Source organism: Sinohyriopsis cumingii, chromosome 3, assembly GCF_028554795.1.
Source record: "Sinohyriopsis cumingii isolate HCF-2022 chromosome 3, ASM2855479v2, whole genome shotgun sequence".
NCBI classification, from domain to species: Eukaryota; Metazoa; Mollusca; class Bivalvia; order Unionida; family Unionidae; genus Sinohyriopsis; species Sinohyriopsis cumingii.
In genome coordinates this window covers 87,939,540-87,960,435 of record NC_142963.1, presented here as the reverse complement: position 1 = coordinate 87,960,435, position 20,896 = coordinate 87,939,540, and the positions used below count along the sequence as shown (strand labels likewise).

At 34.8% G+C, this 20,896-nt stretch overlaps 1 protein-coding gene across 1 annotated transcript in view; it reads right to left on the bottom strand.

The window, feature by feature from the left end:
- Positions 1-470: 470 nt before the first annotated feature.
- LOC149803253 (DNA-directed primase/polymerase protein-like) overlaps positions 471-20,896 on the bottom strand; it is a 65,617-nt gene continuing 45,191 nt past the window's right edge. The window contains exons 12-14 of the mRNA XM_089953907.1: positions 13,810-13,892; positions 10,576-10,716; positions 471-5,481 (exon numbers count right to left, since the gene is read on the bottom strand). Of these exons, the coding sequence (XP_089810033.1) occupies positions 5,357-5,481; positions 10,576-10,716; positions 13,810-13,892 (349 nt within the window). The 3' untranslated portion in view covers positions 471-5,356. The remainder of the gene's footprint in view (positions 5,482-10,575; positions 10,717-13,809; positions 13,893-20,896) is intronic.

Here is a 20,896-nt window from a genome sequence, read left to right as displayed (position 1 = left end):
TCATTTGGGTCCCCAGCTTTCTTCACGAGTAATTGTAAAACTTCTGTTCTAAATATAGATTATGTCCTTTACAATGCTTGCTACAGGGCAAACTGTAACAACTGGATATAGTTCTAACATCATGACCAGAAATACAGGACCATTATGGGTATCAGTGACCACTGATGCTATTTTGAATAGCACTTTACGAGATACAATTTTATTCATGATTTAAGCCGATTGTAAAATCAGGAATTCTTGATTTTTTTTGCATGGGGCGTGAATCCATGAATCGCTATCAAGAGTCGTGAGATTCATGCCAAAATCGTGAGGGTTGGCAGGTCAGTTTCATATTACAGTCCTACCCGTTTATGTCGACATCCTCGGGCCTGAGGAAATATTGTCAACATTGGCAGATGTCGAGTTAAGGGGGGGGGGGGCTGAAAAAAGATACAAGTTAAATTCGTCAGAAAGGGGTGACCTGCTGTCAGTGAGTTGCATTTACACTTTGATAAAACAAACAATAGAAATTTTGAGTACATTAAGACAAAACCAGTGTGAAATACACTTTTATAATGACAAATTACATTTTGGTTACTTTTGTGTAATAAAATCCACAATAAAATATTGCATCAGTCACATCCTGATAAGAAAAACATTCACTACAATATTCAATGTCAGCATTAGCACATGGTTGCATAGTTGTTATTTACATGCTTCAAGTACATGTACTTAAATTGGCTTTGATTTTGGTCATTCTGTTCCCATCTTATTGAGGCTACTAAGGGGATGGGGCTATTCACAGGGAAATGAAAACCTGTCAACAAGATGGTTTAAACAGTACATGTATTTAGTTACAGAAGTCATCGTGAAAAGTACATAAAAGCAAACAAGATATGCAGCTGATATGATTAATGAAGGCATAATATTGTATACATTGACACATGCTAATGAGGTATTAAAAGAAAATGATTCTTACAATACAATACTGTAACAATGTCAGCTCAAGTGGTATACAATTAAAATACATATCGGAGATAACAAGTTATGAATTCTCTCAAAATACAAACACATGTAGCAGTAAAAGATTTGAATGAAAATACATATACATGTAATTGAGATTTTTATCTATAGCATAATCAATGAATAAAACTACAATAAAATTTAATTGAATTTATCAAGGACCCAACTAAAGCCTGTATTTTTTATATCTGGCTGCGACATTAAAGTTTGGTGGCAAGATCAACTAATTGTTGAATAAAGTACAGGTCGGATCTGGCCGCTTGCCAACATCAATGATTAGGTGGCAAATTAAAGCCTGGCAGCAAGATCAACTAATTGTTGAACAAAGTATGGGTCGGAACTGGCAGCTTGTCGACATAAATGATTAGAAAACAAAGGATCTGTTCAAGCTGAGACCATGGGCTTCTGTCGACATGTACGTCTATTTTTTTTATCTCGATGTCGACATAAACATGACAATTTTGGTAGTAATAGTAGACCAAGGAATCGGGACTTTGCTTTTTTGTCGAAATAGGCGGCTTGTCGACATAAGTGATGTGGATATAAGTGGGTAGGACTGTATATTAATATTTCTATCAGCTTAGCTGTATTCTATATTTTTAGATTTATAGTGTTCATCGCACTTATTTTCTGTTCTATTTCCACTCAATCCAGAAACAGAACCAGATCAAACTAATTTCATAATTAAGACTTTACACAGCTTCTATTTTAAAACTTGAATCTCTGTGTTCACAGACATACCTCTTTCATAAAAAATGATTTCATGCTGAAGACTTCGTGTTTTGCTGTATTAGCTGTAATGGGTGTTTTCTTCCCCAGCTGCACGTGACCGAAAATCACTCTCTCCCATTGCATGCAAATCAATATCCTTCTGGCATAATTTGCATTTTGCAAAGCTCTCATAATCCAAACACAGTTTAAATTGGCAGCCAGACATTTCAAAGTGTACAAATGATTCAAATTTAAACCGTGGCTACATCTGGGCTTCATACAATCGGAAGTTCAAAATGTATGACTGCACAGTGGCCAGATGTGGAAATTTCCATTCCGTCAAAAACTTAGCAAGAGATTGTTTTGTTATGGGGTTTTAAATTTATATTTTACTTGTTTCTTTTTATTTAACTCTGAAAAACAAAAACTATTAATTCCTTTTGGTTTCAAGAAAATCAAGGCTTTTCTAGGTATCCAGACAATATTTTGAATTTTCAAAGTGTTTTCAAGGCCTTGAGGGACAAATTCATTTTTCAAGGCTTTACAAGGTTTTCAAGGTCTGCACAGACCCTGTCGATATCACATGATGATTCAATCCAGAATGTCTTTGAATGAGTTCACAATAATTCAAGGTAGTGTGTATAAATCCAAAAGTGAATGAGCACTTTAGTTATTTCAATGAATATTTCAAAAAAATATATTCCTCTTGAATTATATCTCAACTATAAATTCTGATCAAAACTGATCCACACAGACTGACTTAAAATATGAATGAATAATTTGTTTATCAAGTCCCTATTTAAACACATTTTTGCTTGACCTTGATGTGAATGATTTCAATGGAAAATTCCAATCTAAATGTAAATAAGACTGGGCCTAGAATGTTCTGAAATCAAACGCTATGTAAAATTTCTATCAGCCCCACTCACTCGATAACTCGCGCCCATATAAATCATAAACCTGCTAATAGCACAGGGTAAAGCGTAAATCCCATTTTATAAAACCAGAAAATACCTAAAAATTGATCCTTGTTGTTGAACTTTTAAGAAAATCACGATCAAAATTGGTAACTGAATTGCTCATATATCGCTCGTTTTATGGTCAAAAATGGTAGATATAGATAGGACCTGGAAATTTTAATCAACATTATGAAATTAGCAACTTTTAATAAGAAGTCATATAATTTGTTACAATTTCTTTCCAAACAACATTCTTAGTACACCATAATTAAAGATATCCAAAGAAATTTTTATAAATGAATATGTCACTTACACCTAGTGTATGCAGTACATTAATATTTAAATACCAATTAAATAATTTTTATTATGTGAAATTTGTGTTTTAGTTCTATCATTTAGTTCCTCTTAAGTGTAATCATCATAAATGCAATGTGTATTTAAATGTAAAATGTGTCAATCTACTATAACAGCAATTTCTGCGGTTGTATGTTGGGTGAACTCACTTCAGTTGATCAATCGAACACTGTCATGAATGTTATTGTGTATGTAACATAACTAAACTACCTTAAAATAATTGACTCCTTCATAACTGTGATCAAAGATAGCTAGGCAACCAAGTGAAACAAATACTTAGTAAAATAAAGAGTTTGGTTTCATAGATAACAGACCATTGTGGGCAAACATGTTTCAGAGAATTTCTGAAATGGCACTTGGAGACATCCTCAAGAATGATAAGAAGTTTCACTATTACTTCCAATGAGAACACAACATCAATACTGTGCTAATTGAACAATACAAAAATTGAGTTTAGACATAGACAATTGTCTCACAAAATAAATGTCACTAGTTTCTAAAAAAAATATATTTGGTGGTGTATCAACAGTTAGTCTAGTTCCTTGCCATATTGGCACCCTACTTGGCACTATACTATTAAATACCACTCTGGGAACCAGACTAATCAACAAAACAAACAGCAGTGATGTAATACACATGTTTTTTTTTAAATACACGTGATGGCTGTTGAAACTAGTTGGATCAATATTAATGATCTTTCACATGTTGGACATTTTGAAAAGAAATGTAATTTATACAGAATCAAAAACAACTTCATTAGAAAAAACACATCATTAACAATTATTATCGACGTGATTGTAAAACAAAGATTCAGTCATTAAACACCCAGATCCATCCTCACCCCGTTTTTTAAAAATGTCTAGCGAATTTCTGGGAGGTCCCTCGGTAACTTGTGCCCTCGCTTACAGTGCAGTCTATGTTTGTGGACCCGATGTGCTTGAGTTATTGAGTGTGTGTGTGTGATTTGGATTTTTAATGTAGCTTTAAAAAAAATTCAGTCATATATACAATGTCTGCAGTGTGGCAGTTTATAGTGATGTCTAGCACTGAGGCATCATGCCACAAACATGTAGCATGATGTCCCACCCAGTCACATTATCCTGACACCAGGCTGACCAGTTCTAATACTAATCTCTTAATGCTGAGTGCAAAGTGAGGCAGCTGTTAGTACCATTTTTGTAAGTCTTTGGTATGACTCAGCCAGGGATCAAACCCACGACCTCCCGCATCTGAGGCGGATGCTCTAACCACTAGGCCACCGGAACGATATGTGCGGTCTATGTTTCTGGACCCTGTTGTGCACAGTTATCTAGGTAGAGGTGTACAACTTACAATCATGGACAAAAGTTAAGCATACAATTAAATATACATAACACAACAGAGGACTGATCTATATTTACCTTATTAACTTATATTTATTTAGATAAAGTAAGAACTATGTTTTTTTACAGGTGATAAAAGTGAAAACCTCAAAATGAGAATTGTTATGCATGAACCTTATTGCACTGCGAAGTTTTTATTTTACATTACAACCATAATATGTATTTATGTGCATGTTAAATTTAACCCACCCCACAATAAAGCATGCTGTATGTTTTTTTTATTTCAAGTTCTTCCTGAAGAATTGTGGAATTTAAATTTTGAACACTGAGCTTAATCTAAAAACACTTTAATAATGTACCACTAATTCTTAAAAATCTCAAAAACGGAAATAAATAAAAGCAATACAGCATATTACAAGCAATGCATTATAATGCTGATTACACAGATGATACAGACCAAAAAATTGACCCCCAGATACACAATTTATTTTCTGCATAAATCTATCAGTTATCCAGAGAACCAATTATCAGAACAAAATCTGTCTTCTTATGAGTTCAGATTACTGATGTCTGACTGTATCGATTCTCCAATTTGAAGCCTTTACATTGACACAACTTGATGCATGTTAAGAAAATTTTCTTGCCAGCATTCAAGAGGATTCTTATTGTGTTCTCTGTGAAAGCATGTTCCATAAATGAACTTTTGTTGTGAAATGTGGATGCAACTTGCAGTTGGTAAGAAGTGGTGCACCAAAACTGTGGTACTGAAAAAAAAGCTACATTTCTTTTAGGATTGATCTAGAATCCCTCTCTTTTAAAAAAAGACACAAGATGCAAAAATTAGATGTACTATTGTACAGTCTGTTATAGATTTAGTCAAATATATAATAAAATTAGAAAGGAAAACAAAAAAGCCATTCAGTGCCTGTCATGATTTCAAGAATACTGGCATACAATTAGTTATCATATATTGGGCTGGTGTTGTGTTGGAAAATGAACATAAAGAAGTTAAGAGCCTTGTTTCTGTTGCTTTTCCCAGCTGTCCAATGCAGTGACGAGGTCCTCATCATCCAATTCCCCATCATCTGTATCCTGGGCAAGCTGCTTCATAGCAACCTCTGAATCACAGGAGTCTGAAAGAAATTAAAACATTTTAATTAACATTTTAGTACCTGAAAATTTTTGTGAATTTATTATTTCAGCTTACTGGATGTCTTAAATATCAACCTGTGGCCAGTTTTGTCCATCTGCACATTTAAGTACATGTATATGCTAATGCATGCTTTTATTTTGTATGCCATATTACATACGTCCTTCTATTAAAATATATTTTCATCTTGTTTCAATATAAGTTTATTTATTTGAGTTACACATAAATACTAATGTTTTAGGTTTGTCTGAACCATTTGCAGGCTATGTGCTTTAATAATGTTTTGGTTTATGAGAGTCACATCTGTATTAAACTCCATAATCATGTTTCAGTTTTCAAAGAGGTTTCATTGTATTTAGTTTATCTCAGACCTGCCAACCCTGATGAGTCCATCTCAGTAAGGCAGTTGATTTTTTTCCGTAAGATTGTCCAGTTTTCAGTAAGGTGTAACAAAATATCATTAACTGCTATTGTAATGCTGGAAAACATAATTAAAAGTTTGATGCAATGACTATAAACATTATGTTCAAATGAAAGGTTTGTAAAGTACGTGTAGACTTTATTTACCAGAAGTACAGTTGCACAAACTTTAGTTCCAAACCCTATGCAGCTCAATGGCTTGTTGCTATCTCTCAACTTGACATAATTCTTGGAAATACTTTTTCCATTTCACATGACAATGGCAATCATATCTCCCACCACAAGACATACTCAAACTGACATGAGAGATGTCCAATAAATGTAATTGTGTCCATTCCAGCTTTTATTCACAAGAATATGAATACTCCTTTTTATTCTTCTGTGTTGATTATTAATACTTTTTTTTAAGCTTATTTTCCCTTTCGTCTTAAACATGCATAGCATTCTGGATGCCATTTAAAAAAAAAATATAATCAACAGTTTGATCATGCAAATGCTTTGCATCAACAAACAGGTGCAGTTTAAAGCATCTGTAGTGCTGCTGTAAAGTTAGTCTGGTTCCCTGATTTATTTCACTAATCCTAATATGAAACCTGGATCCATATCAAACACGGATGAATCGATTATCTGGATTTTTCAGCAACTATAATTTTTACATAATTTTTGCTTGTATGCTGTAAGTTCGTATTTTAAGGGTAATTTTCGTAAGATTTATGGCTAAATCATAAGAGTTGGCAGGTCTGTTATCCTACTGAAATTAAAGAAGGAAAATTCCATAGTCAGAAAAACATTAGTTTACTGAGGTATTAATTTTTAGATGTACTACTGTCTTAGTTTTTAACACACATTAAGTTGCATCATGATGATACTGGTTTACTAAGGTTTTAATTTTTAGATGTACAGTGTGACCCTGCTATAACACGATGGTTGTAGTCCATATAACCTGATACTATTATGTATCAAACTGTGTTATAACAAACCAAGTGAGTTAGCTGAGGAAAATTATGCATATACCAAAAAATGGCAGAGGAAGGGAGTGAGGGGGGTAATAAAAGCATGTGCTAAAATACACGCTTTTGATTAAATGAAGACAAAACTAGTCTGAAATGCGACTGTATATCGACAACTTACATTACTATAGTACAATCCATAATGCATTACATACTGTACATGTATATGAAAAATCCATGAATACAAGTATATATCACATGTTATAAAACTCATGCATCAGTCACATCTAATTAGAAAACACAAATAACATACGTAAAATAATGGTAGTCTTCATTTGATCTATATCCCATTGTAAACAAACAGTTGTACAATATTGTTGCCAGTAACAAGTGGCTATTGATGTTTACATGCTACATGTACTTAAACTAGCATTGATTTTTGCAGGTGGAGACAGCTATCATCTTGCCAAGGCTACTCAGGGGCCTTGATTTTTGTAGCTGGCAACAGTTATCATCTTGCCAAGGCTACTCAGGGGCACAGATTTTATTTGCAGCTGGAGCCAGCTATCATCTTGCCAAGGCCACTCAGGGGCCTAGATTTTTGCAGCTGGAGACAGCTATCATCTTGCCAAGGCTACTCAGAGGCCTAGATTTTTGCAGCTGGAGACAGTTATCATCTTGCCAAGGCTACTCAGGGGCTAGATTTTTGCAGCTGGAGACAGTATCATCTTGCCAAGGCTACTCAGGGGCCTAGATTTTTGCAGCTGGAGACAGTATCATCTTGCCAAGGCTACTCAGGGGCCTAGATTTTTGCAGCTGGAGACAGTATCATCTTGCCAAGGCTACTCAGGGGCCTAGATTTTTGCAGCTGGAGACAGTATCATCTTGCCAAGGCTACTCAGGGGCCTAGATTTTTGCAGCTGGAGACAGTATCATCTTGCCAAGGCTATTCAGGGGCCTAGATTTTTGCAGCTGGAGCCAATATCATTTTGCCAATGCCACTCAGGGGCCTAGAGTTTTGCAGCTGGAGACAGCTATCATCTTGCCAAGGCTACTCAGAGGCCTAGATTTTTGCAGCTGGAGACAGCTACCATCTTGCCAAGGCTACTCAGGGGCCTAGAGTTTTGCAGCTGGAGACAGCTATCATCTTGCCAAGGCTAGTCAGGGGCATAGAGTTTTGCAGCTGGAGACAGTATCATCTTGCCAAGGCTACTCAGGGGCCTAGATTTTTGCAGCTGGAGACAGTATCATCTTGCCAAGGCTATTCAGGGGCCTAGATTTTTGCAGCTGGAGACAGTATCATCTTGCCAAGGCTACTCAGGGGCCTAGATATTTGCAGCTGGAGACAGCTACCATCTTGCCAAGGCTACTCAGGGGCCTTGATTTTGCAACTAGAGACAGCTACCATCTTGCCAAGGCTACTCAGGGGCCTAGATTTTTGCAGCTGGAGACAGCTATCATCTTGCAAGGGCTACTCAGGAGAAATGAAATGTGAACAAATTAAAAAGTTTAACATCTTCAATTACCTTGATGGACAGATATCTATGGTTTCACAAGATTGGAAATTTAATTTGCACTTTATGCCACTATTGGTGATCATAAGCATAAATGTTTTTCATGAAAAAAGTAAACGTCTTCCAGTCACTTTGGAAAATGTAACAATCCATCAGATTCCATTGCTTTTATTTAGGTTTAGTGCTGACTTCCTCTGATGAAATGTGTTGTTTTTATTGAAGATTGTAGTTGCTTGCTTTGATAAAGAGTGCATGTGTTATTGAAGTCACCACTAAAAGACAACTTTAAAACATGGAGACTGATTTCGTTTTTGTGTAGTATTTCTACAGAATGAATGGCACTTCAAAGGTGTGATCCCTAAATAAACTTTTACACATTATTTTTCATACTTTTAAGAAAAAACATTTTGTATGTACAAGAAAAATACATGCAAATGAAATTTCAGGAGCCATGCCAAGATCATCTTAGATTAGAATTCATATGCAATCTCTTCCCCAAAACGTAAACGTTTTACACTTTATTTTTTGTACTATTAAGACAAAAAATATATTTTTTCATGGATGAGAAAAATACATGTACATGAAATTTCGGGAGCCACATGATGATTGTGCTATATTCATATCTGTGTTACAATGGAGTATGCCATACCAGGGTCACAATGAATTAGTGTATTAGTTGTTTACACACATTAGGTTGCATCATATATATTAACATAAATATTATTCAAATGTTCTGAATGATGAATTTGCAATGCATTAAATCAGCCTGATAGAAATGTATAATCTACAATGATTCTTTTCTGCTCTATGGGTGAGGTTATGATCAGATAAAACTATTCAAAATATGTTAATAATAGATTTTAGTGAACGACTGTCACATACATCTTGCTCTATAATCTTGAAACTGTTTGAGTAAAAAGTGTGACAGTCTGTAACTCGGATTATGAAGTCAGAATCATCAAATTCAAAGGATCTTTTATATCTCCACCAGCATGCCAAATTTCAATTATGTAAGTAAAAACCAAATATTAAATCTGATTTTTGGTTTTGAGCCTGAACTTACTCAAACAGTCTGTAGAATTTAGGGCAAGAGCTGGAGATCATAAAACTGAGTTTGAGCATCATCAGCCAATTAGAAATGAGCTTTCAAAAGTAATGTGATTTGTGAGTGGTTGAAACTAAATAACAAACTCAAACTCATGCTCAAGCTTGAGTTTTATGAATTATTGGCTGATTTTTCTGTCTCTTCTTTTGATTTTTAACCTACTGCCATGCATGTTTATGAGATCCTTTGGATCTTAAAACTTAATTTTTCAATTAGTCATGGAAAAATCCACGTCACTGCCATAAATGCTCAAACCACTGATAGTATCTGAACATCTACTCTCACTACAAGCAATACTATTCAACTATAAAAGGGGCAAAAAGGTCAAATTACAAATGGAATATTGACTTGGAAGTTTACACTTTAAAATATTAAATTACCTTTCATAATCCTTACTTCTATAAGCAAACATTTTGTGTTTGTTTCTCAAATCAGGTCAGGATTAAACTATTCATATACAGTATCACTTGTGAAGATTGTTATATCTTCTATTTCGATAGTAATGTAACATTGTCCATCTGGGGAAAACAAACAAGAAGCAGATTAGTGAATTTATGTCTGCTACATAATGTGTTTCAAACCTCTGACCTTCACATTCAAAGCAAAACCCTGGGAGTGATGTAACTAGGTAACAAGTTTATCTCTGTATCTGAAAGGGCTATAAAACTCGAAGAACAAGGTCAGTGCTTCTACTGTCAACCATGACCCTCAACATATGACTAATAATGTGATACACAAAACATCTATTCAAGGAAGCACTATTTTAATAAATTTCATCTCTACCTCAAATAGCCGTAGTTTCAGGAGGATGAAAAAAAATGAAAATGCAAACCAATGACCTTGATGTTAAAGCTGGGGCTCTAAATACAGTAAGCAGCATGTACTTTAATAATGGTATTTGCCAGTTTTGTTGATTTATCTAAAATGACTTTAGATGGAGTGGAAATAAAATTATGAGCTACTGATGGACATAGAGACAAATAAATATATAGACAGTATAGGTATTTATATAGAATACCACATGCCAACTTTTGCCATAAAAGTGGGGACAGAAAAGTCTTAAGGTGGCTACTGACTAAGAGAATCACCTCTGGCTTTTTCCTCCACATAGCTTCTTTCCATCTCAGCAGTTGCATTTAAAAGGTCTTCATCTTCCAAATCAAATTCAAAGTCTTCAACCTCTGAGTCAAAAAAATGCACTGGCAGTGCCGCCTCTGGGATAGGGTAACCTAAACAGAAGGAAAACAAAACAAAAAATGAATGAAGAAAGTGAAAACTGTCTTTATAAAAATTTAAACATGTAATATCTATCAGACAGGAAAACTAAACACAAGTATGGTAATTTGTGTCTTCTGTGAAACAATTGATGTCATGGGCAATCCATGATAGTTTTGAATAAGGGTCATAACTTTCAATCAAAAGAGAATAATTCTGACAATAAAATTAATCATGATTAAACAGTGAAATCTATCCTGAGGACTGAGCTATGAATGACCACCTGTCATTTCTGACCACAACTGTAATGCACAAATCAATTTTATTATTTAAATGTACTGTTGTGAGTGACCACCTGCAGAACATGAATAGTAACAACAATTTTTAGGCAAAATATGCCTTTTAATACTGCTATGAATGACTGCATCGCAAAAGCTGAGACAAATACAAACTGCTGATCATACAAAACAATACTGGTAAGAATGACCATATCACATAGACTGAGACAAACACCACTGACCTTTACATAATCCTTTGCAACCATGACTGCTTAAAAAGTCTTCTAAAAAAAACCCAAGAAAAACCAACTGGCTACCAGTCTTTTAAATTGACAAGTCATGCAGGTAGTGTCATTTGTTACTAACTGTAAACCACATAAAGGCACATGTCACTTACTACCATTTTGTAGTGCCAAAATAAAGTGAATACCCATTGCAATTACCCTTCTTTCTTCAAAGGGAATAATTATGGATGTACCTAGTCAGTTTAAAGGTTTGTTTTGTTTATCTTTTGTGAAAATCTGCACAACATCAATAATGTCATAAAAAGAAATCTTTTTAAATGGCTTCAATGTGGCAGTTGAGTACACTGTTTGTCTTTGGAGTTAATTTAAAATGCCTGGGGTTAATAAGTTCTTTGTCTTTAATACTATTAGGTGATCACTGTTTTCCAGATATGACTGTCATTAATAAAGGGGTTGTGTCATTTGTTGCTTTTTTATGTTAGCGTGATTATAATCCAACACCAAGATGTCATCTCTTTGCTATAACAGTCAGTAACATCCTGTTTATAGAGTTAATCTATTTGTCTTCGGTGAATTATGCCTTTTTTTTTTTTTTTTTACAATGGACTACCTTACAGATAACTAGTGCAAAACAATGATGTTTGCAAATGGGAAAGACAGCAAAGAAGGTGTCGACACTGACAAAAACCCTGACAGTCTTTACAGGCAAGTTGTGTAATCCATGATGATTTAGATTATTCAGTTTGTGTCATCTACGAATCCAATGGAAGGTCTTTGATGACTTCAGTCACCCTTCATAACTGGCTGGCAACAATCAACAATAAAATTATGAGGAAAAAATCTGAAAATTTTCCTTATATTTATTAACTGCAGTGAAGACCTGATGCTCAGTTCAGCAATGCAAGATTGGTGTTTTTGCCACCAAATAGCACATAAAAATAAAGCCTTGTGATGCTGGGATCATTCAGGCTGTAACAATGAAAAGTTGGAAGGAATTGCTACAACACTTTCTATTCCAAATGGATGAGTCTCTACTGAATATAAAAATGCTGTGATTCTTGATGCCATCGTGTGGATTAAGTCTGTGGGGTGTGTTACAACATTCAAAGATGTTTAACTAAATGTAGTATTCCTGACAGTGTTCAAGACATGAATCCAGATAGAGAGGAGAGTGAGCAAATATGCATCCCTAAATGGAAACACTTCTGAATGTCATGGTATTGGAAGACTGCTGTTTAAGAACTTCCAATGTTATCTCAACAGAGTACAATCTCCATTACTCAATAGGGAACAAGGCATAAACAATGCAGATGTAATTATAAAATGGGTTAAAATGGACTCATTCACCCCCACTTCACTTAATGTATAAGTGTTTTAGAATTTCAGCACATACAGTCCTAATATCATCTATATAGCATTTGTAAAAAAAAAAGATTCCCATAAACGTACTGATGTTCTACTGGTTGAAAAGAATTTCCAGGAATTTCAGATAAGAACATTTCTTCCTTTCAACTGCTAAGTGTCAAAACCATATCTGATATTTGTCAGCAAGAACAATATTGTGGTAGACATAATGGATTTCAGATTGGCACTATTATCAATTAGAAGCAAGCATAAATCATTAGAAGTCTTTTGGTGAACCCCCCATGTCAGTACATGCAGCCATATTGGATATACAATTGGCACCATTTTTATTTAGGATCAACTAGGTATCAAAATAAATCTTTTGGTGAAAACCCCATGTTGATATGACAATCCATTTGGAAGAAGCAGACATAAAAATATTTTCGAGATGGCCACCATGATGCCATATTCAGACTTGGTTTGTAAAAATTTTATTAAGGATATTTCATAAGAACTCTTCTGGTGGAAACCCATGTCATAATGACTTTCCATTTAAAAGGAATTGCAAAAACAAGATTTTCAAGATGGTCACCATGGTGGCTATAATGGATGTTAGATTGGTACCATTTCTATTTAGGACCAACCAGACACCATAAGAAGTCATTTGTTGCAATGGTAATATGAATAGCCATCGAGGAGAAAGAGGGCAAGATTTTCAATATGGCCATTGTAGTGGCCATATTGGAGGTCAGATTGGCACCATTTTTTTTTATAGGACCAATCAGATAGTCTTTCAGTGAAGACACCATGTTGATATAACCACTCATTAAAAAGAAGTAATGATAACAAGATTTAGATGATAACTGCTGTGTTGACCATAATGGATGTCAAGTCTTTTTATGAAAATCCATGTTGAATTGACAAACCATTCAGGTGAAGCAGCGATAACAGAATTCCCAAGATGACACTGTGATGACTATATTACATCAAGGTATGAATGTATGCTTAAAGTTTCAGGACCATCCTCCAAGCAATTTAGAATGAGTAGTTGAACAATAAAGTTGTTCTAACAGAATGGTGGACAACAGACCATCCAATAAGCTCTCCTGATCAATGATGAGCTAAACAGCTAAAAATGGAGATTCCCAAGTATGTTAATAAAATTGAATACGTAAATACTTCATATATTTCAATGAACAGTATTTATATAGGAGAAAAATCTTTTTTTTTCTACTCATACTTTTAGATTTGAAATTCTTCATCTGACAGTCTGGGTCATGACATTTCTGGTAATACATTCCATTTTGGAGGTCAACAACATACCTGAAGTGAGAAAAGTGTAGAATCAATTATCTATTGATAACATTTGCCATTATTCTAAACTCACCACTCTCTAACTTTACATTCTTTAGTATTTTCAAAATGTTAATGAGTAGGCCAAATAATCAACAAGTCTAACAGTTAGTCTAATCTAATGGCTTCAATCACTTAATGAACTGGTCTAACAGTTGTTCTAATCATAAGGGCTTCAATCATTTAATCAACAAGTCAAACGTTCTAAATCTAATGACTTCAATAATTTAATCGACAAGCCTAATAGCTGGCTCAATTCTAATAACTTCAATCTATTTAATCAACAAGTATAATAGTTGGTCAAAATCTAATAGCTTCTACCATTTAATGAACAAGTCTAATAGCTGGTCTAAATCTAATGATTCAATCATTTAATGAACAAGTCTAATAGCTGGTCTAAATCTAATGGCTTCAATTATTTAATCAACAAGTCTAACAGCTGGTCTAATTCTAATGATTCAATCATAAAATGAACAAATCTAATAGCTGGTCTAAATTGAATGATTCAATCATTTAATCTGTCATGGAATAAGGCAAGAAAATAATTTGGTTTTGCATTAAACGATAACAATGTGTATTTGATTTTGTCGACGTTTACAGAGTTAACTAGAGTAGCTTGTTTTATAACCTTGACATATAGTTACTGAATGAGTACATCTCACTGTAGGTTGCTTGTAGCGTGATGCCCATGTTTCTCAACATGCATGAGTACTTTAATCTTGGGTCTTCAGGGATGGTCCTGGCTTTTAAAAAGCTGTTGCCAAAAAAATCACCAACCTCAATATTTTGTCGCCAATTTTCAAAAAGTGTCGCCAGAACAAGTAGTGTACATTTTTTCAAGTGTTAATTTAGTCTATTAATGTAACAGGCAATGAAAATTACAAAAGATGGGTTAGTTAATACTCTAATTACAACAAGCATTAACAAAATGTTACAAAGTGTTACATGAAGATCCATCGCGATTTTAGGGCTGCCCACTTGTTGAGTGTAGTTTCAAAGTCTAATTTTTCACATCTGTACATGCTGATTCTCATTAAATTCTCGAGAGATGAGATGCAGAGTTTATTTCTGATGTCAGTTTTTATGAGGTTCATCTTACTGAATCCACGTTCACAGTCTACAGTGCTGACAGGTGACACCAGTAGTCTGTCAGCAGCCATGGCTAGCTTCACAAAGCTGGTAGTGAACTGCTTCCTAAATCCCAAGAATGATCACTGAATGCCGTATGAATTTTCTCGACAAGCAAAATAGGATCTCCATTCCCACGAATGAAACTTACATGAGTCAACACCTGGCAATATTGGACCGTATATATAAGCATAAATTCACACCCAATTTAGGGATTCTTTCACTCCTGTATTTTGCGAAATAAATAATTATTATTAATTATGCAAAACTGTTTTTTTTGTGCTATTTCTTGTTGCGGAGTTTAAGTCTCTGCAGCGGTAACACGGATTGATGGCAAAAGGAAAAGATCAATGAGTAAAATGCTGTACTGGTGACAGATATAATTGTGATTGAGATTTTTTCCATTTGCTTTGTATTTATACACAGTAGTCGGTACTTCAAAGGTTATCAGTTTTCTATGAAGGTTCAGCAAAACTATTGTATTGGTATATGTAAAAAAAAAAACAACAAAAAAAACCCAGAAGGATTAGCCATTCAATTAATTGTATCTGTTCTATTCGCGTCTTCAGAAGTCGGTCAGTTGTAGGTATAGTTCGGTAGCATGATTGACTGTATCACAGCATACAGTACTCAGCCCAGATGTCAGCATAAGCAGATTATGATGTAACAATGCACTGTAAAGATGGGGTTGTCAATACGAACAAAGGATCGTTTGTGTAACAGATTGATTCCAATGCATTGCTTAGTCAAGTTTGTGGCTTCCTTTCATTCTCCCTTTTAATTTATCCAGTCCAAATCCATGATTGTATGTACAAATTAAATAACCAAAAAGTCTGTCGTAAAAAAAATCTCCAGATGGGATATTTTTGTCGCCAATAAGGAAAAAAAAATCGCAATTTGCGACATTGGCAAAGCCCAGGACGATCCCTGGGTCTTGAACGCTTTGTTTTTTTTATATATAGTATAAATAGGAAGGTTTTACTACAAGCGGTACATCATCGCTTGGATCTTGTCACGAAGTGTCGGTTTGGAACCACAAAACTACAGCCATGGGGGTAAGTGACAACTGTTAAAATAATTTTGATTCCCTTGTACATTTATGCTTTTTAGTGTGTTCGTGACATACTTATTTTATTATTATAGTAAATTTGATAAAGCTTTGATAGATAAAATAATGTTTAACAGACAATTCACTGTTAGAATTTATTCCTTTTCACGTGTAGGACTCATAGTAGAAAGTCACACATAGAGTGCGGGTTTAATATATTTTTTTTGTTTGTATAAACCATTAGGGACATTGATATAATGTAATGGACTAAGGCATTTGTTGAGTGGATATTTATTCATTTCATATACATGTATTCTGAGTAAGTGATAGCGTATTTCGTATTAATATGCTACCAGTTACCATCTATTTGTAGCTGAAACTGGTGGAGGGCGAAGTGTAGGTAACCAGACTGGAACTGGTGGGAAGCGTTGTTGCACAAAACTGAAACTGGTGGGAGGTATTGTTGCACCAGACTGAAACTGGTGGAGGGTGTAGTTGAGCCAGACTGAAACTGGTGGAGGGTGAAGTTGAGCCAGTATGAATCTAGGAAGTTGAGCCAAAGTGGAGCTGTGATATTTTGTGCTTTTGTTTCCATTCAAAGTGGGAAGTTGAACCAGAGTGTACCCAGCGTGAGTCAGAACTATGATATTTTGTTTTGTTTCACTTTATATAGCATATCGGTTATACGAACCGTCCTCATCATTATCATTGGTAATTTCAACACTGTGTCATCATCATCTCAATCCTTGTCATTATCATTAGATATATATAGATATTTCTTTTTTTGTGAATGTGTGTAGCATGTGTGCAAGAGTCGGGTATTGCATAGATTGTTTCATTTATTATTTTGTGCCATCATCTTATCGTACAATACACAAGTCTCGTCATTCACAAACATTGTTTTATTCATTTAGTCTAATAGCTGGTCTAAATCTAATGATTAAATTATTTAATCATTGAGTTTCATGTTTTATTTCCTCCACTGCTTTTATATCCTATAATAAAATCATCTGAAATCTAACAGATTAAATATGTGCATATTTCTTTAATGAGACAAATATTAATCACTGTTAACACCCATAAAATATACCAATGCATTAATATGTTACAATACTAAAGTGACATTTTAGTTGGGTAAAAAATGTCAATTTCATGAAGAAATGTACCAATCTGTTTAATGCTGTTGTGTTTATTTAAATTTCTTCAGGTGAATATGACATCATTTTTGCGAATTTCCAAATTAAAATCCATTTCATTCACATATTCTTTCTCATTAGAAAAAGACCAATTATTTGTTTTTGAATTTGATATGGAATTTCTATTCTCTGACACATGCTCTTTAAAGTAAAGTAATGAAAACCAGTAAAATTAACTGATCAATTCTTAAATAAAAAGAGCTCAATCAATAACTGACACATGTCTGAATCAGCTCCTATAAGACATGCAGCAGTCAAATGGTGCTAGTTCACCAAAATTTGACCCAGCTCAGACATTATACCAATCTGTGTTGTTAAGTGTTTCTTGGATTAAAGTTACCTGATTAAATTATGTAAGGAGTACATCCACTACCACACAAATCCAGCTCTCCAGGGAATGTTTTAGCAGTGAAAGTGCTAAAATTTAATTTGCTAGCCAAGATGGATGTCAGGTTAAAACCTAATCCCATCAATTTGCTAGCTACTACTGCAATGGATTTGCAAGCTCCAGCAAGGATTTAGCTGCAGGGAGGGCTTGGGATGGCATTATGATTTGGTAATTGTTACTGAAGAAAGGCATTTACTTGAAAAATAGTTGGGTTTTTAAAAAAAACATTTCCTATTCATAATACATTAGGAGAATAAGGATCATAAAAACATTAGGAGAATAAGCAAGGAGTTAAATCCTCTTGCCCAGAGCTGATGGCCCTGTCTCTGGTCCCATAATGTACATGTAGCAACTCTAAATGTCATGTGAGAGGTCAGCACAATGTTATGTGAATGCAGATTGAAGAAATCCATTGGAAGCAGAGCAACTTATATCTCTGTGAAGCACTGCATAACCTTGGAAAGTAGCCTGTTGTACTGCTGATGTGTGACCCACAAGGTTTAACTATGCCTTTTGGTAGGGAAGGACTCTAAAGTAAAAGCTAGAGAATGTTAAACCTGACCTCCATCTCACAGCTTGGATGATGTCAGTTAGCAAGGAACTTAACCAAAATGTTATGCAAGTGGCGACTTCTCTAACCTTGTGAGATGATCTGTGCTGAAATTCATCTGGTCCAAGTTTAGTTCCTTATAAACAGAATAGATAACCCAACATATCCAGTACAAGCTGAAATATTGTTGCTTCCTTTTTATTCATAAGAATAAATGTGATCTCCCTCTTTTGATCGGTTTATTTCAATTCTGAGCCCTAACAGAACCCTGGAGTGAAGGAGCCAAGGACGATAAGAGGTTCAAAACAATGGACTGATTCCCCATGAGCAGAAACCTGTTCTTGACACTGAATAAAGGGGATATCATAAGTGATACTGAACTATCTTGACCAAATTTTAGTCCACAGAAAAAGGCATGTATCACACTGATCTTGCCTGCTTAGTTGAAGAATGACTAGTAAAAAGGTTTTGTAGCTAGGTAGAGTCAAAGAAACTCCAGACATTGTTTTGAAAGGTGCTTTATTCAGGTTGAGACATGCTGAAGTTCCCTGCCAACTACTACTGTTGTTGTTGTTGTTGTTGTAGGGTTTAACACAATTTTTCAGCACATGATAGGCTATACATGGCGGCCAGTATTAATGGTGGAGGAAGAACCTGGGAAAACCCCGGAAAGAACCACCGACCCGCGAGAAGCTACTGGCAAGCTTTCTCACATACCCACATTAGCTGAATCTGAGACTTGAACCCACGCAGACAGAGGTGAAATGGCAGTGATCAGTAATGGAGAGCACTTTAGACCACTCGGGGCCCTGCCAACTACTATGATGCTAAATGCTAAACTATGTCTGACATTATGAAAGGGTAACCTTCTAAAGTGATGGTGGCTAATTTCTTCTACTTGAAGGGCTAGAGGAGGAAGTTAGCTAACCAAGGTACTGAGGCTGTAAATGGAAAGATGTATTTCCCCAAGCACAAATGGAAGACTATTCACTATCACTCATGATTTTAAAAGTGGTGAGTCATTTTACCCAAATGATTTTGTCTACTTGTTCTGAGAAATGTTTTTTTTTTTTAAGGGCTTGTTCCAAGAATTACATGTGCTGGTTCAATAACTCTAGTTTTCAGTGGAACATCTGCATTCAGGTATTTGAGCAGGGAGGGAAATTTTTCTTGAAACATCTTTAAAGTTCAATCGATTATGATTGATAATTTTATCTAGTTGAGAGAAGCAATTAGGATGGGATAGCAATGATTTCTTAGATTTTTGCAAGACTGGGACCAGATGTATTGGGGGATAAATATATGCACCATGACTATCATTTTTGTCTCAGTCAACTTTACATTGTCGGAATCATGTAATATTTTACGATATTGAACAACTTCATATTGCATGCACATGCACCCAATAGTAGTATAGTGTATTGGGAACTACTATGTAAACAAATCATGTACACTCATGCAGTAGATGCTTTACGTTTTGGTTGATTAAATTCATTTCTGAATGAACTAAAGCAGATGTTTCCTGGTCTGCCACATACCAAGCTGACTTTTTTGGTAGAATATTTCAGATTTAGCTAGTGATAGATGCCAGACAGCTCATAAAATTGCTGGGGTCCCTACAAATAGCATGCACATGACAAGGTATAAACTGTCTTCTTTAGCTGGTAATAAGAATTGCAAAAAATATACTTAAAGTTTTACATCCTGAATTTCCTCAAAATGTACTTTTTTAGTTCTGCAAATCTGAATTACATGAGCTGTCATGGGTTCTAAAGCTTGATTACACATTTAAAAATTGTACTGTAATTTCAATTACATTCCAAGTGCAATAAAATCCTCCTTACTGCACTCAAAATGAAATAACATTCTATACTTTGATATTTACCATTGAAAGAATTCATTTTTCCCCACATTATAATTCCAAACAATCAATGTCAGAACAGAAACACACATGCTCAAATCAGATGTTACTTAATGTACAACTGACACAGATAAATCCAGTCCATTATCACAAAATTTAGTAGAATCAACAAAAATACCAAAATCTATCCATTCCAGACCAAACAGAGAAGTTGTTGCAATGCACATTCATTCACAATATGACTCTAAATTTCAATTATAAGTAGACAAAAACAACAATTTCTTTCAAAAGTGATGTTGAGTGCACGACTAAGTTCAGACTTAGCTGGGTAGAGTTATGTGCGCAATAATATTGTTGTTGTGTACTCATGAATCTGCGCTTGTGTATTTAGTTTGGAATACAGCATAAATTCAGTTACTTTGTTTCTTGTAGTGTATTTTTGTTTATATTATTAAGCGTTAGGTAGAATAAGAAAATGAGCATATAATTGAAAGGTTACTGCATTTGTATGTGAAAATATGAACTCGTTTTGTCAGATGGATGTACTGCATGACCTTGGGAGTGCAGGATATCTATCTGAAAAACTTGTTCATATTTTCACATACAAATGCAGTAACCTATACTACAGTTCATCAAAAGTATTTACTGCCTAGGTTTTTACATCTGGAACTGGAGAGATGACGGTTGGGAACATTGCATTCAATCTCATCACACATGTGGGAAAGAGCTTTGGAGATAGTTTACCCAGGGGTGTTTTATGCTGCACTGTTTTGCACATGCATCATATGAGAGACTGACTCCCA